Raw genomic sequence first — 13,344 nt, 5'->3', positions numbered from 1 at the left:
TGCCAGATCCGTTGTGAACAAAGCTCCCCTCGTCTGTGATCTGATCGAGGAACGCGCGGATCTGGCATGCATTACGGAAACCTGGTTGGGCTCGGAGGGAGGTCTCCCTCTGACTGAGCTCTGCCCTCCAGGTTTCTGCGTTTCTTCACCGGCCGCGGGCTCAGGGAAGGGGCGGGGGTGTGGCGGTGGTTATTCGGGAGACCTTGTGTCCGCGGGAGATTGCTGTTGTTCAGGTAGCTGGGAGTGAGTCACTCCTCCTGAGGTGCGGCCCTAGGGCTCAGTTGGGCTTGTTGCTTACATACCTAGCACCCAGCTGTGTAGCAATGGCCCTGCCCGGGCTTCTCGACACCCTCTCAGGGTTGGTGGTTGAGTTTCCCAGACTTATGGTTCTGGGCGACTTTAACCTTGCTTCCCTGGGGGGGGGGTCGTCAGAGTTGGCTCGGGAATTCATGGCTTCCATGACAGCCATGGACCTGACCCAAATAATTCAGGGCCCGACTCATGGGGGGGTCACACTCTCGACCTAGTTTTTCTATCTGGACAGTGGCTTGATGATCTGGGAGGCGGCTTGCCAACGATTACTCCCATCATGGTCCGATCATCTCCTACGGTTGGTCTTCCGGTTTGCCGCCCCTCGCTGCTGGGCTGCGGAACCGACCAGGCGGTTCCGCCCTAGGCACCTGATGGATCCGGAACGGTTCCAGACGGCGCTTGGGTCTATACCTATCTCCCCCACTCACAGCTCGGCCGATGCCTTGGTGGATGCCTGGGAAAGGGCTGCCACCGAAGGGCTTGACCGTGTGGAGCTTCGGGAGATGAAGCGTCAGAGACGGGGTCTGGAGAGCAGTTGGGAGATCGAGCTGGTCTGAATCTGACCGATTGCGGTTGAAAACCGCTACGAGGCTTTACCTTGCGGCGATGAGGACAGCGAAGTCTAATTACTTCGCTGCCCTCATTGCGTCGGCAGATAATCGCCCGGCCGCCCTGTTTAGGGTGACCCGCTCCCTCCTTAATCAGGAGGTGAGGGGGAGCCCTTGCAGGGGCGGGCCGAGGAATTTAGTCATCATCTTGCGGACAAGATCGCTCAGATTCGGGCCGGTTTGGACTCTGACTGGGCAGAGACTGACGGGGAGGAATTGAGCGGTCTTGAGAATGCCATTTGGACTGAATTCGATCCTGTGACCCTGGATGAAGTGGACAGGTTCATGATGAGACTGAGTTCCACCACGTGTTTATTGGACCCGTGCCGCTCCTCGCTAGTGTATGCAGCTTGGGAGGAGACACGAGGCTGGTTCCAGGCAGTAATAACTACTTCTTTGAGGGACGGTATCTTCCCCGCCGCCTTGAAGGAGGCGGTGGTGAGGCCCCTCCTCAAGAAGCCTGCCCTTGACCCGGCTATTTTAAATAACTATTGTCCTGTCTCCAACCTTCGCTTTTTAGCGAAGGTTGTTGAGCGTGGTGGCGCACCAGCTTCCCCTGTTCCTGGAGGAAACTGATTATCTAGACCCGTACCAATCGGGCTTTAGGCCTGGGTACAGCACGGAGACGGCATTGGTCGCGCTGGTGAATGATCTCTGGCGGGCTCGGGACAGGGGTTGTTCCTCTGTCCTAGTCCTGTTAGATCTCTCAGCGGCTTTTAATACCATCGACCATGGTATCCTACTGTGGCGTCTCATGGGGTTGGGAGTGGGGGGCACTGTTCTACAGTGGTTCTCCTCCTACCTCCTGGGCCGCTCGCAGTCAGTGTTGACAGGAGGGCAGAGGTCGGCCCCGAGGTCTCTTGTTTCTGGAGTTCCTCAGGGGTCAGTCCTCTCCCCCCTCCTGTTCAACATCTATATGAAGACCTGGGTGAGCTCATTCGTGGTTTTGGGGTGGGGTATCATCAGTATGCTGATGATACCCAACTTTTTCTTTCCACCCCGAGCCAACCCAGCGATGCCCTCGAGGTGATGTCCCGTTGCCTAGAGGCGGTCTGGGTTTGGATGGGGAGAAACAGGCTTCGACTCAATCCTGCCAAGACTGAGTGGCTGTGCATACCGGCATCTTGGATGAACCAGTTTTGTCCATCTTTAACTATGGGGGGTGAGGTGTTACCCCCCGTTGATAGAGCTCACAACTTGGGTGTCCTCCTGGATTCACGGCTCACTTTGGAGGATCATGTAGGAGCCGTGACCAGGGGGGCTTTTGCCCAGGTTTGCCTGGTGCGCCAGTTGCGGCCCTATCTGGACCGAGATGCCCTACGCACAGTCACTCATGCGCTCGTGACCTCCCGATTAGACTACTGCAACGCTCTCTATATGGGGCTGCCCTTGAGGACCACTTGGAGGGTTCAGCTGGTGCAGAATGCGGCCGTGCGAGTTGTGATGGGAGTTTCCCAATTCTCCCATGTAACACCTCTCCTCTGCGAGCTGCATTGGCTTCCGGTTGCCCTCCGGGTGAGATTCAAGGTGCTGGTGATGACCTATAAAGCCCTAAATGGCATGGGTCCGGGTTATCTTAGGGAGCACCTGCTGCCAGCATCAATCTCCCATCGTCCTGTGCGCTCCCACAGGGAGGGCCTCCTTAGGGTGCCGCCAGTCACTGAGTGCCGGCGGGTGATCCCTAAGGGTAGGGCGTTCTCTGTGGGTGTACCTGCCCTGTGGAACGACCTGCCTGTGGAACTCTGGACCGCCCCCGACCTTCGTTCGTTTCGCCAGGACCTAAAAACCTGATTGTTTGATTTATCTGGCCTGGACTGAGGGGTTTTACATTTTTAATTTAAATTTTATATTTGGGCTATTGTTATTTAATCCTATTTTAATCTTAATTTTATCTTAATTTTTGTACTGTTTTAACTGTTTTTAACCTTGCCCTGTAAACCGCCCTGAGTCCTTCGGGAATAGGGCGGTATAGAAATCTAAATAATAATAATAATAATAATAATAATAATAATAATAATAATAATAATAACAACAACAACAACAACAACAACAACAACAACAAATTCAATGTCCAGAATAGGTCTATTGTCAAATCAGAGTGCAGGCAGAAGTAGTTACCAGTTAACAGTAATAAATCCATCCAGTCTCCCTCTGTCTCCATAGAGGAAAGGAACTAGTGTGAACTATCTATTCCAGTTCTGGTGCTTCAGTCATGTCTTGTGTGTTTTCCTCCATCTGCGTTAAATCACAATCCCTTCCATTGGTAGATTCATTCATTTTCTGAAAATTCTTATGTTGTGAGGTTGATGTAAAAATATGTCCATTTATGTCATCAAAGTTGTTTTTAATTTCATTGTAGTTTAGAGACATTGTTGTTTGGATTAGTTGCAACATAGCGAGCATTTCCTCCTGGAAAGTATTTGGTTTTTCTTGACAAGTTCTTTTTGCAAGCTCTTAAGATTCCATGATAGCTAGAATTCAAAAAAAAAATTGTTTCTATGAAAATAGCTTTAAAGTCACAGTCAATAGATATTTATCATCCAGGAAGGTCACTTATGTTTTTTCAATTATAATCTTTGCTTATTGTGGCTGGCCCAGAATGTTTTGTTTAGCTCTTTTTAAAGATCAAAGAAGTAGATTATTTCATTCTGGGCATCCTGCCAATACTTATAACAAAGCAGCTAAAGTTATATATTCTCTTCCACCACTAAATGGCAGCAACAGTATGTATGTTTTTGTCCCCCTTAATAGTTTGAATCACCGCTTCCTTCCATGGGAGGGTGGGGCAAAGCTCCGCCTCCTTTTCACTTTCGGAGGCTTTTTTAGTTCTTGGGGTATCTTTTCCAAAAGTTCAGGATATAGAGTAGGAGAGAGAGATCAAATTTCTCACCCAGTTTCAGCATGCTGTTCACTGATGTTCTGGTGAGTACTTGTGGAGTTCAGCTGCAAGTAGCTTGGGCTGGTTACCGAGATGGGGCCAGACTTTCTCCTGTCGGGTTACAGGGAACTTCCTGTTCAAACGGGACAACTGCCGTTGTTCCTGAATTGCTGGGGCGTCCCTCTTTCTTCGCCGCGTCTTTGGGGCAGCTTTAGACCCATTTAGGGTCCCCTGGCAGGGCGAAAAGAGCCACGGGAAGTGGACGTTGCAATCCCGCGACCGTGCACTACCGGGTAAAACCGGAAGTCTCCTGTCCAGTGACTTTTTAATTGCTTCCAGAGGAAATTGGAATCTTCAAGACCCCCCCTTCTTCACTGGGTCCACAATCATCCAAAAGTCGTCTTGAGTCACTCCTAAGTGCTCCCATTCAAAACCAGGAAGCAGCACTGTCAAAGCACTGCTTTAGCAGTGAAATCAGCAGATCATCGAAAAGAGATGAAAGAAACTCTTACCATGCAGCAGCGATCTTGAATGGACTCCCATGCTGATGACATTCCTAAAGTCTTTAAACTTTGATGTTCTCCCAAGGCTGTAGTGCTGGAGGCGCTCTGGTTAGTTGTTTGCTACAGTAAGTAGTATAGTGGATTTCTGATGCAGAGTTTCTTCTTTTTATTTATTTTAAATGCTAGTTGTAATAGGCGGGCATGGGAAGTGTTAAAAGATATGAATGTGATTATGCTTCACTGGAATATTTCACAAACACAACTCTACAATTGAGAATCACCCTCAAAACTTCACATGGCAGGATGTTGGATATCTGAGAAAGATTAGGTTCCCTGGGCAATTATACATACAAACATGCATTCTACGAAGTGTTCCTCCAGGTATTCCTCCAGCATCTGCTATGACCCAGGCTCTAGAAAGTTCTTTATTTCTCTTAACCAATGATCTAGCCAATGGCCCTCCAACAACCAGTAAGGCTCCACCCTCACACTACCCTGAAGGCAGCCACCCTCAGTCCCCCAAACAACAGCCCCCAGAGTAGGAGCACGCTCACAGGACAAGGTCCAAGTCCAATCCACCAGTTAGGGTCCAGGCACAAGACAAGGCCAGTCCTCAGGAAAAGAAACAGGTCCCAGAAAAGAAGCAGTTCCAAAACCCCAGTGAAGCAAAGGCCAAACGTAGGCCACCAGAGAAGGGCAAGGTACAAAACAAAATGTGAAGATCCATCTTCCAAGCTAGGCCACTCAAACAGCAAAGGACACTAGTAAAAGCCGGGGGAGTATAAGCCAAAGCAACAATTGTTCCTGGCAAAGACTAACTCCCCATGGCTTTTCCTTAAGTTATTCCCCTCCAGGAGTTCCTTGTGATGAGGGACGGGGTGACCTCCTCCCAAGTAGCCTTGCAGACCTTCTCTGGGCTTGACTACACTCCACTCTCCTCGCCCTTGGATTAGTGGAGTAGGCAGCTATTCCTTATCAGAGGAGATTGGCTTCCTATCAGCACCGCTGCTTGTCAGCAGCTGATCCTCCTCTGTGTCTGTGCAGGCAGGCAACTCTCCGTCTGGTCAACCAACTCCCCCAATGCCTGAGGGGCCCCTGAACATCATCATCCTCAGCCCCTGGCGTGCCTTCCCTGTCAGATGGTCCTGCTCCAACTCTCCGTCCTCCTTCTCCAAACCTGAGGGGGCCATGATTGCAACCCTCTTTATTGGTCTATTGGCTGGGGTTACTAAGAACTGGGTTTAACAGCATCTAGAGGACATTACATAGTACGTGTATGAAAACCATTTTAAGCTTTAAAAAGTTTCAACATTTTGAATTGAGCCTAGAAATGGACCCAGTGCAACTGATAAAGTACTGGCTTACATGATCATTTTGACCAGTCTCAGTAAACTTGCAGTTTTATTTTCGATTAAAGGAAACTTCTGGGCCTTTTCCTGACTCACAGATCAAATCCCCATGAGTGATTAATTGTAATATAAAATGTGTCTGAATATTGTTACTTTAGTACAATATGGTTGTATGAATCTAGAAAATGCACTACAATATGTTATTAGTGGGAAAACGACCAATATATTTTAATAATCCAGCTAGAGGCAGAGTCTCCACCAGTAAGAGCAAGTAAGATGAGCTACAGAAATCACAGGCTAATTGGAATCAACAGAAACATTTGGGACAGCCTATGGTTGTGTATTGGAACAAAAAGATGAAAAACAAAGACTTTTATTATTAATTTCAAAATCTTATTTCAAATCCATCTAGCCCCTTAATCCGTTTATAACTTTTCAGATCAGTTTTCTAATCACACTTTTGTTGCGTGTTCCAAAATAAAATTTTTTCAAAGTTCTTAAACTTGCATAAAACTTGCTTTCATCAAGAATTGAAGGAGATTCATCTATGTGATCTTACCTTTCCAAAGGATGGAGATGGATGGATGGAGAGAGAGAAAGAGAGACAGAGAGAGATCCAATTAACAAGAAATTTCCAGAAGTGAGTAAGAACAGAAGTATGTGAATTCAGTGTCATTTTGAAGGCTCCAATTTGTCTTCTCCCAGGGAGCCACTGTATGGAGCAGTTGTAGGCAATTCCAAAACCCAGGTATTGTGGTTTATTCAATGCACTATGGTTAAGAAATAGTGGTTTAGGACAGTGTGCGAACCTGATACTCTGTCACATAACTCATCCCAAAAAGGAAGCATTTCCAAATATGCACTAGACTAGAATATAGCATGGGGATTTAAGAAGTAGAATGCAATTTACACCAAGCTTAAGCACTTTTCCCCTAGATGTCATGAAAGGCTACTTCTTAGGCAGAGATCACCCTCTGATAAAATGACTAGAGAAGTTAAAATATAAAATTCAGCTGGAAACATATTGGCAAGAATGAGTCAACAGATTAGGAGTTAAATAAATGTAAAACTAGAAGTGAAAAAGTGGGTGAAAGGTTATATGTACATCTTACACAACTTCTTCAGGAACACACGGGTTATATTTTAAAAGCGGTTAGAGTCAATAAAACTTTGCCAATGAAGCACCAATTACAACAGGTTTTTAGAGTCAGACAGGAGACAAATAAGCTTCTGCCATGTGACTGATGAGGACACTCTTGTCTCTGAAGCTATTATTTTTCAGTCTTTTAATCTAAACGACTGAGGATTAATAGGCACTATTGTTTTGCTATATTTTACCGTTCTCTTTTTGTCTGAAGTCAGGTCCACATAAAGAGATTTTAGAAAACTGAACGATTTTTATTACTTAAAAGCAAAAATGCTGAAGAAGCATGGGGCTATACATAGAAACATTAATGGGTTATTAAAAATGCAAATTTCAATATTATAAACCATATTGCATTACACACACACACATCTATATATGTATATTTAATTATTCAAATTCCACCAACTAGTTATTGAAATTTTGAGTCATTTAAATTTGAGCCCATCATTTATATACTATTAAAACTTTTGTATCCATTTGTTTGTCAACCTTCAATTGGGTGAAATGGTGCAGCATAGGACATCAATTTTTTTAATCAATGTCCCTCAAATAGTCTAACACTGACCAAAATTTGTCCAAAATTTGGGATCCATGACTCCTGTGGGATTGAAATTTGGCAAAGATGTACTGCTACAGTGTTGCCACAGCTGCAGTCATGTGATCTTCATTTCCAATGCTCCTGTCAGCTTCCTACAAGGAAAGTCAAAGAGAAAGCTGCAGGAAGTCAGAAGTTCCTCCGCTTCTATTGCTTTTTTGCCCACCCATGGTCGTTCTGTTTTGGTAAGGAAGTATCTGTGAAATAATGCGTCAGCTGGTCACAGGTTGTCTAGTATTCAGTAAAGCTGAGATACCCAACATCTGATCTATAAAAATAAATAGGGTGACACATCTTCTACGTCTAATGCAATACCTAGTGGGACAGTGGAGCATTTTGGAATTAATTCAGAAAAAACCCAGTGTACAAACAGAGCACCTGTTTGCAACTCTTTAAAGAGTTGAATTCTTTCTATTTGCAGCTGCCACATGATTCTGGCCAAAGATACAGCTCTTTAAAGAGCAGCAAACAGGCATTACATTTATCTCCCGTGCGCTACAAAGCTTCTGACTGCCCTAATACATAGTATTTATTAGATTTTTATCACTTTATAAGTAACTTAAGGCAGTGAACATACCTAATACTCTTTCCTCATTCTATTTTCCCCGCAACAACCCTGTGAGGTGGGTTTGGCTGACTGGACCAAAGTCACACAGCTGGCTTTCATGTTTTAGGCAATACTAGAACTCACAGCCTTCTAGTTTCTGGGCCAGTATCTCTTAATCACTATACCAAACTGGCTCTATAATTTAGGAGCTTATATAGACTAAAAGCATAATCTTTTACTTATTTTCTCAAATGCCCTCACTGTACTGAAGTTGAGCTTACTATTTGATAACCATAAATAGGATTACAGCCTAAGAGGATTATTTTCATAAAGGAAGGTACAATATTTAAGTCTCAGATTTAAACCTACATTCAGGGAGGAGTTCTGGCAATTCTAAGAAGTACTCAATATGCACCACTTCTTGCAGAAATTTATGCAATAAGACTTGTTTGAACATTATCTGAAATTCTAAACAGAAAAAAAAGGCTTCAAAAATGTGGGCTGGTTGTTGAATGTAACAGTTAATACTGTGAGTCTCTACATGTGAAAAAATAGGGGGACTTTAGTTTTTGAATTGAAATTTGTCAAAAATATGTTTACAGAGATACGTTATAATTAAATGGCTACTATTATCAAGTTAATTTTAAAAATACTGTACTTCAATAAGAAGATATTGCATTTCATCTCTCTGAAGTAATCTCTTCTGAGCAGTCATCCTATGCAGTGAATTCATTTAATTCCCAAACTTGCGTGTTCTGTGTATTACATTCTAATTCTTAGTAAGCCAATGAAAATATAACAATTGAAAATATAACTGAACTTACTAGAAAAAAAACAAGCAAAATGCTGCAAAAATAAAAAATGGTCTGCATCTTAGGCAGTCATCCTAGGGATCTAAGAAGCTGATTCCAGAATTTGAGGTTACCACTGAGAAGATCTAGGCTCTCACTCCTGATGTAAGGGAATCATGAGCATCTCCACAAACAAACAACTTTTATTGATTAGCCCTTGGGCCATATCAAAGTACAAAGTTCCAGCAACAAACCGTCACCAAAACTAGATAAAAGCAATCCAAAATGGAATTTGATAAAATACAATTTAAAATGAAATTAAAATACAATTTAAGTTAAAATAGTAATAAAATGCAAATTTAAGATATAGATAAAATATGGAAACATTATATTTCGGAGTCGCCCTTACAATCTACCCCAATCAGTCCCACATATGCAGATCTTAACTGGATCATTTTGTTCAAATACTGTGCTACGTTGGATGTTATTTTCAAGTTCTGGCCGGACATAAGGTAAGTTATTTTGATATGGGGATCCCAATGGGTCATTCGTTTGGTATATAGACCAAGATACCTGTCTCTCACCCTCTTATACAAACAACAGTCAAATAGAATGTGAGCCAGGTCCTCTACCTCTGCCGCTCCGCAAATGCAGAGACGCTCATTGTACGGTATAGCATGAAATCTCCCATATCTGACCATTGTGTCAAGCTGTTCAAATCTTGCTCTCGTAAATATCTCCCTAAGATGCTTTGGGAGTTGTGACTTCAAATAACTGTCCACTTGAAAAGTACATTTGTATTTACTCAGCCATTTCAAGTTACCCACCTTACTAAGGATAGCTATATCAGTTTGTGCTTCTATATCCTTAATTCTTTGGGCAACTCTTTTTTTAGATTGTTCTCCTGTTACGCAAGAAACAGGAAGGCCACAGCTTCTTACAAAATTTGTTAGTTTGGTGATCCAGGAGATTTGTGATTGTAGTTTTATTTGCTCTAGTAGGCATAATTTGGGGAGTCTATCAGTCTCCATTTCATTAACTTTGCACCAGTAGTTAAAAGCTCTAATTTTAGATAATGCCTGAATTGTATGAATTCCCAATTCAGCTCTAACTGCTGCAGCAGATGTTCTTGGATCTACACCCAAAATGCATCTCAGATGCTGGGACTGTGTTCGTTCTAAAGCTGTGGTTGAATAAAGACCCCAAATTTCTGCTCCATACAAGAGCATTGTCGTAACCTTAGCCTTATAAACTTTGAGTAGTGGAGCTAGGGACCCTGGGTAACTATGATTCTTTAGTTTGAGCAATAAATTCAAACGGGCTTTTGCTCTAAATGTACTTCATTGATGATGGCAGGCCCAAGACCCAGTCTTGGAAAAAGTTACTCCCAAATATACAAAGGTATTAACCTGTTCAATTGGTTCACCGTCTAATTGCCACTTATGTCTCTGATGGTTTCTTCCAAACACCATTATTTTCGATTTGGATTTGCTAATAATCAAAATGCTGCAAAAATAAAAAATGGTCTGCATCTTAGGCAGTCATCCTAGGGATCTAAGAAGCTGATTCCAGAATTTGAGGTTACCACTGAGAAGATCTAGGCTCTCACTCCTGATGTAAGGGAATCATGAGCATCTCCACAAGTACTGCAGGGACAGGACAGGACAGGCTGATTCTGCTTGGATGAGATGATCGTGAGGTTTTTTTATTTATTTGAACGTATTAGCTGCTAAAATCCAGTGAATTCTAGGCAGTATGCAAAACTGAAAAATCCATAAAGACAGGTACAACATCAAACTAATGAACAGCTCAGGCTAAAACAATCTTACAAACAAATCAAACAAACAGGTTATTCTGAATTGTGAGGCAAATTCTACAACCTAACTTCCAGAGTTAGATTCCAACAGGAATGTGAGACCTTCTGGTGCACGTATTTGCCGGAAGCAGATTATTTTACTAGTCAATGAATAAAATTAATGATTGGAAACAAAAGATGATCTTCCCCCATACCTCAGTATATTTATCTGGATCTTAAGATCATATTTAAAGAAATTTATTAATCTCTTATTGAATGATACAGGAGTATAGCCAGCGTACCAACAGGCTGAAGAACAGCTTCTATCCATGGGCTGTCAGGCTCTTGAACGGGAAATAACTTTATGTATGATTGACTTGCCAGGCCGGTGTGTTGTGCAATTAGCTCACATGGTGTAACAAGATGGTGGATTTGTTGTCACTGTGAGTTGTGGGGGCGGGGGCACGAAGGGAGGCTCAGCCAATCTCAATGTAAACATGGTTGTACTTTGACAATAAAAGTTCATTCACGGATGGCTACCTAAGAAGTGGTCTTTCTCAGTGGTGACACTCCTTTCAATCCTGGTCTGTTCACGTGAAACCTTTTTTTAAATATATATATATATATACATATATATATACATATATATATACATATATATATATACATATACATATACATATACATATACACACACACACACACACACACACACACACACACACACATATATATATATATATATATATATATATATATATATATATATATATATATATATATATACATATACATATATACATACACATATAAAGTTTTAAAAAAATATGATTTAATGCTTTTTTAGATCTTGACAACTACTACTGCTGGTCTTCTATTCAGTCATTATATTTTAGATCTTGGATGACTAAGACGCTCTCTGAAGGCCACCCAGGGATCTTACTGTTAAAATACAGTACAAAAATACTATACACCAGACATGTCAAACACAAGGCCCGGGGGCCAGATCCAGCCCGTGAAGTAATTTCATGCGGCCCGTGAAGCCATCCTGGAAACAGTGAGGGAACGGCCCCCACTGCCTTGGCCCTGGCCCAGAGACCCTCCTCCTGCCAGAGACCCTCAGATCTGTCCCACTCCTGCCCAGGACCCCTAGGCACCCTTGATGCGAATGATGTGGAGCTGGCCACGCCCACCCAGTAGGCCATACACACTTTAGCCACACCCTCCCAGTAGGCCACGCCCACCCAGGCCACACCCACCCGGCCCCCTGAGGGCAACTGCAATGCTGATGCAGCCCTCAATGAAATTGAGTTTTACACCCCTGCTATACACTATAAAATGGAACTGCTTCATTACCAGAGAAAATCTACTTCAGGAAGATTTGGAAAAAAAAAGCATTTGGGGGATTATTCAAGAATATATGTATGGGGCAAAGAACTGTATTTTCAAGTCGCAGATTTGCTATTTTCTTTAAAAATTATCTATGAGTACTCCACTAATAACTGGAAGATCACTTAACGCACTCGCTGAAATCTAGTATTTGTTTAGTAGCCTTCATCTCCAAACACCCCTGCCCGGTTGGTTTTGATCTCTTGGGAGGCCGTCACGCTGCCGGCCCCCTTACTCTCCCCCTGCTCTCCCCCCCCGCCTCAAAAGTCAGCACGCACCTGCCTACCTCGGAGACAATGGTGTTGTCGTAGTACTCTCGACTGAACTCCCAGCCGTCCAGGCACTCCTCCTGCTCCACCTGGCTGAGGTTGACATCCCGGCCGGGCTCCAGGTTGCCGGCGGAGAAGTTGAGCAGGGCCTCGAGGCTGTAGCGGCTGCACTGGCTCCGCACCTGCCGGCCGCCGCGCTTCTCCAGGGGGATGCTGGCGTTGAGCCACTCGGCGCTCAGGTTGGCGTTAGCGGGCACCCGGCACCAGTGCTCGGGAGTGGCGGCCAAGAAGACAGCGGACAGCCCCGTGTAGCCGTTGGGGATGATGCTGGCGCTGAGCAGGAAGAAGATGAGGCGCTGGAAGGGGCCCCACTCGCCCAGGAAGGCGGTGGCCTCGTCGTAGTTGAACATAACCGGCCACAGGCAGGCAGGCAGGCAGGCAGGGCGAATGCAGAACGGCCGCGGCCCGAGACGCGGCTCTCGTTAGCACATGCAGCAGTTCCTGCTGGCCCGGGCGAAGGCAGGACGGAAGAAAAACTAAGCCGGCCGCCGGCAGTAAGTGGATAGAAACAGGGGCCGCTGGAGGAGGCTGCCTGTGGGTGTGGTTTATCTACAAAGGGCTGGAGCGCCGCGCTCGGCCCGCCGACGAAACCCGGCGGAGTCTTGGCGAGTTCCCGCGCGGAAGAAAAAAAGAAAATCACCGCCCGCCTCTTTTTTTTTTTGCTTTTCTTTTTTTTTTAAGGCTGAAGGGATTTGAGTTTATTATTACAGTCCGCCCGGGAGAACGAAAGAGCGCGCGGAGAACTTTGCTTTCAAATGTCAAAAATGAGCCATTGCTGATCCGTTCAGATTCTCTGCGAGACGAAAAGCAAACTTTTGAAACCGTTTTAGCGTGTCCGCGTTTACTCCGAACAGGCGCTTGTGTAAACTGTAAACGGATACAGACGCTAGCAGTGCGAGGGGGTGTGACTGCCGGCGTGGCTTGAAATGTATTACTTTAATAAACCATATTGTTTATTTAGGGCAGGGGTCGGCAACCTTGGCTCTTTTATGACTCGCGGACTTCAATTCCCAGAATTCCCGAGCCAGCATAGCTGGCTCGGGAATTCTGGGAGTTGAAATCCGCGAGTCATAAAAGAGCCAAGGTTGCCGACCCATGATT

General features: G+C 44.5%; 1 protein-coding gene across 4 annotated transcripts in view; it reads right to left on the bottom strand.

Annotated features, from left to right (window-relative positions):
- The window catches only part of LOC310635439 (organic cation/carnitine transporter 2-like), a gene marked incomplete at its 3' end in the record, with an annotated part of 35,658 nt that extends 22,549 nt beyond the window's left edge, over window positions 1-13,109 (bottom strand). Inside the window, exon 1 of one of the 4 annotated variants that reach the window (XM_083354378.1) lies at window positions 12,201-13,109. In XM_083354378.1, coding sequence (XP_083210504.1) covers window positions 12,201-12,593 — 393 coding nt within the window. In that variant the 5' untranslated portion in view covers window positions 12,594-13,109. Of the gene's footprint in view, window positions 1-6,209; window positions 6,347-12,200 lie in introns of those variants that run through there. The other 3 variants (XM_083354377.1, XM_083354376.1, XM_083354379.1) reach the window with 3 other exon arrangements.
- Window positions 13,110-13,344: the final 235 nt, after the last annotated feature.

This window comes from Vipera ursinii (assembly GCF_947247035.1).
Source record: "Vipera ursinii genome assembly, chromosome: 2".
In the NCBI taxonomy this organism is placed as follows: domain Eukaryota; kingdom Metazoa; phylum Chordata; class Lepidosauria; order Squamata; family Viperidae; genus Vipera; species Vipera ursinii.
This window is presented reverse-complemented; position numbering and strand designations above follow the sequence as displayed.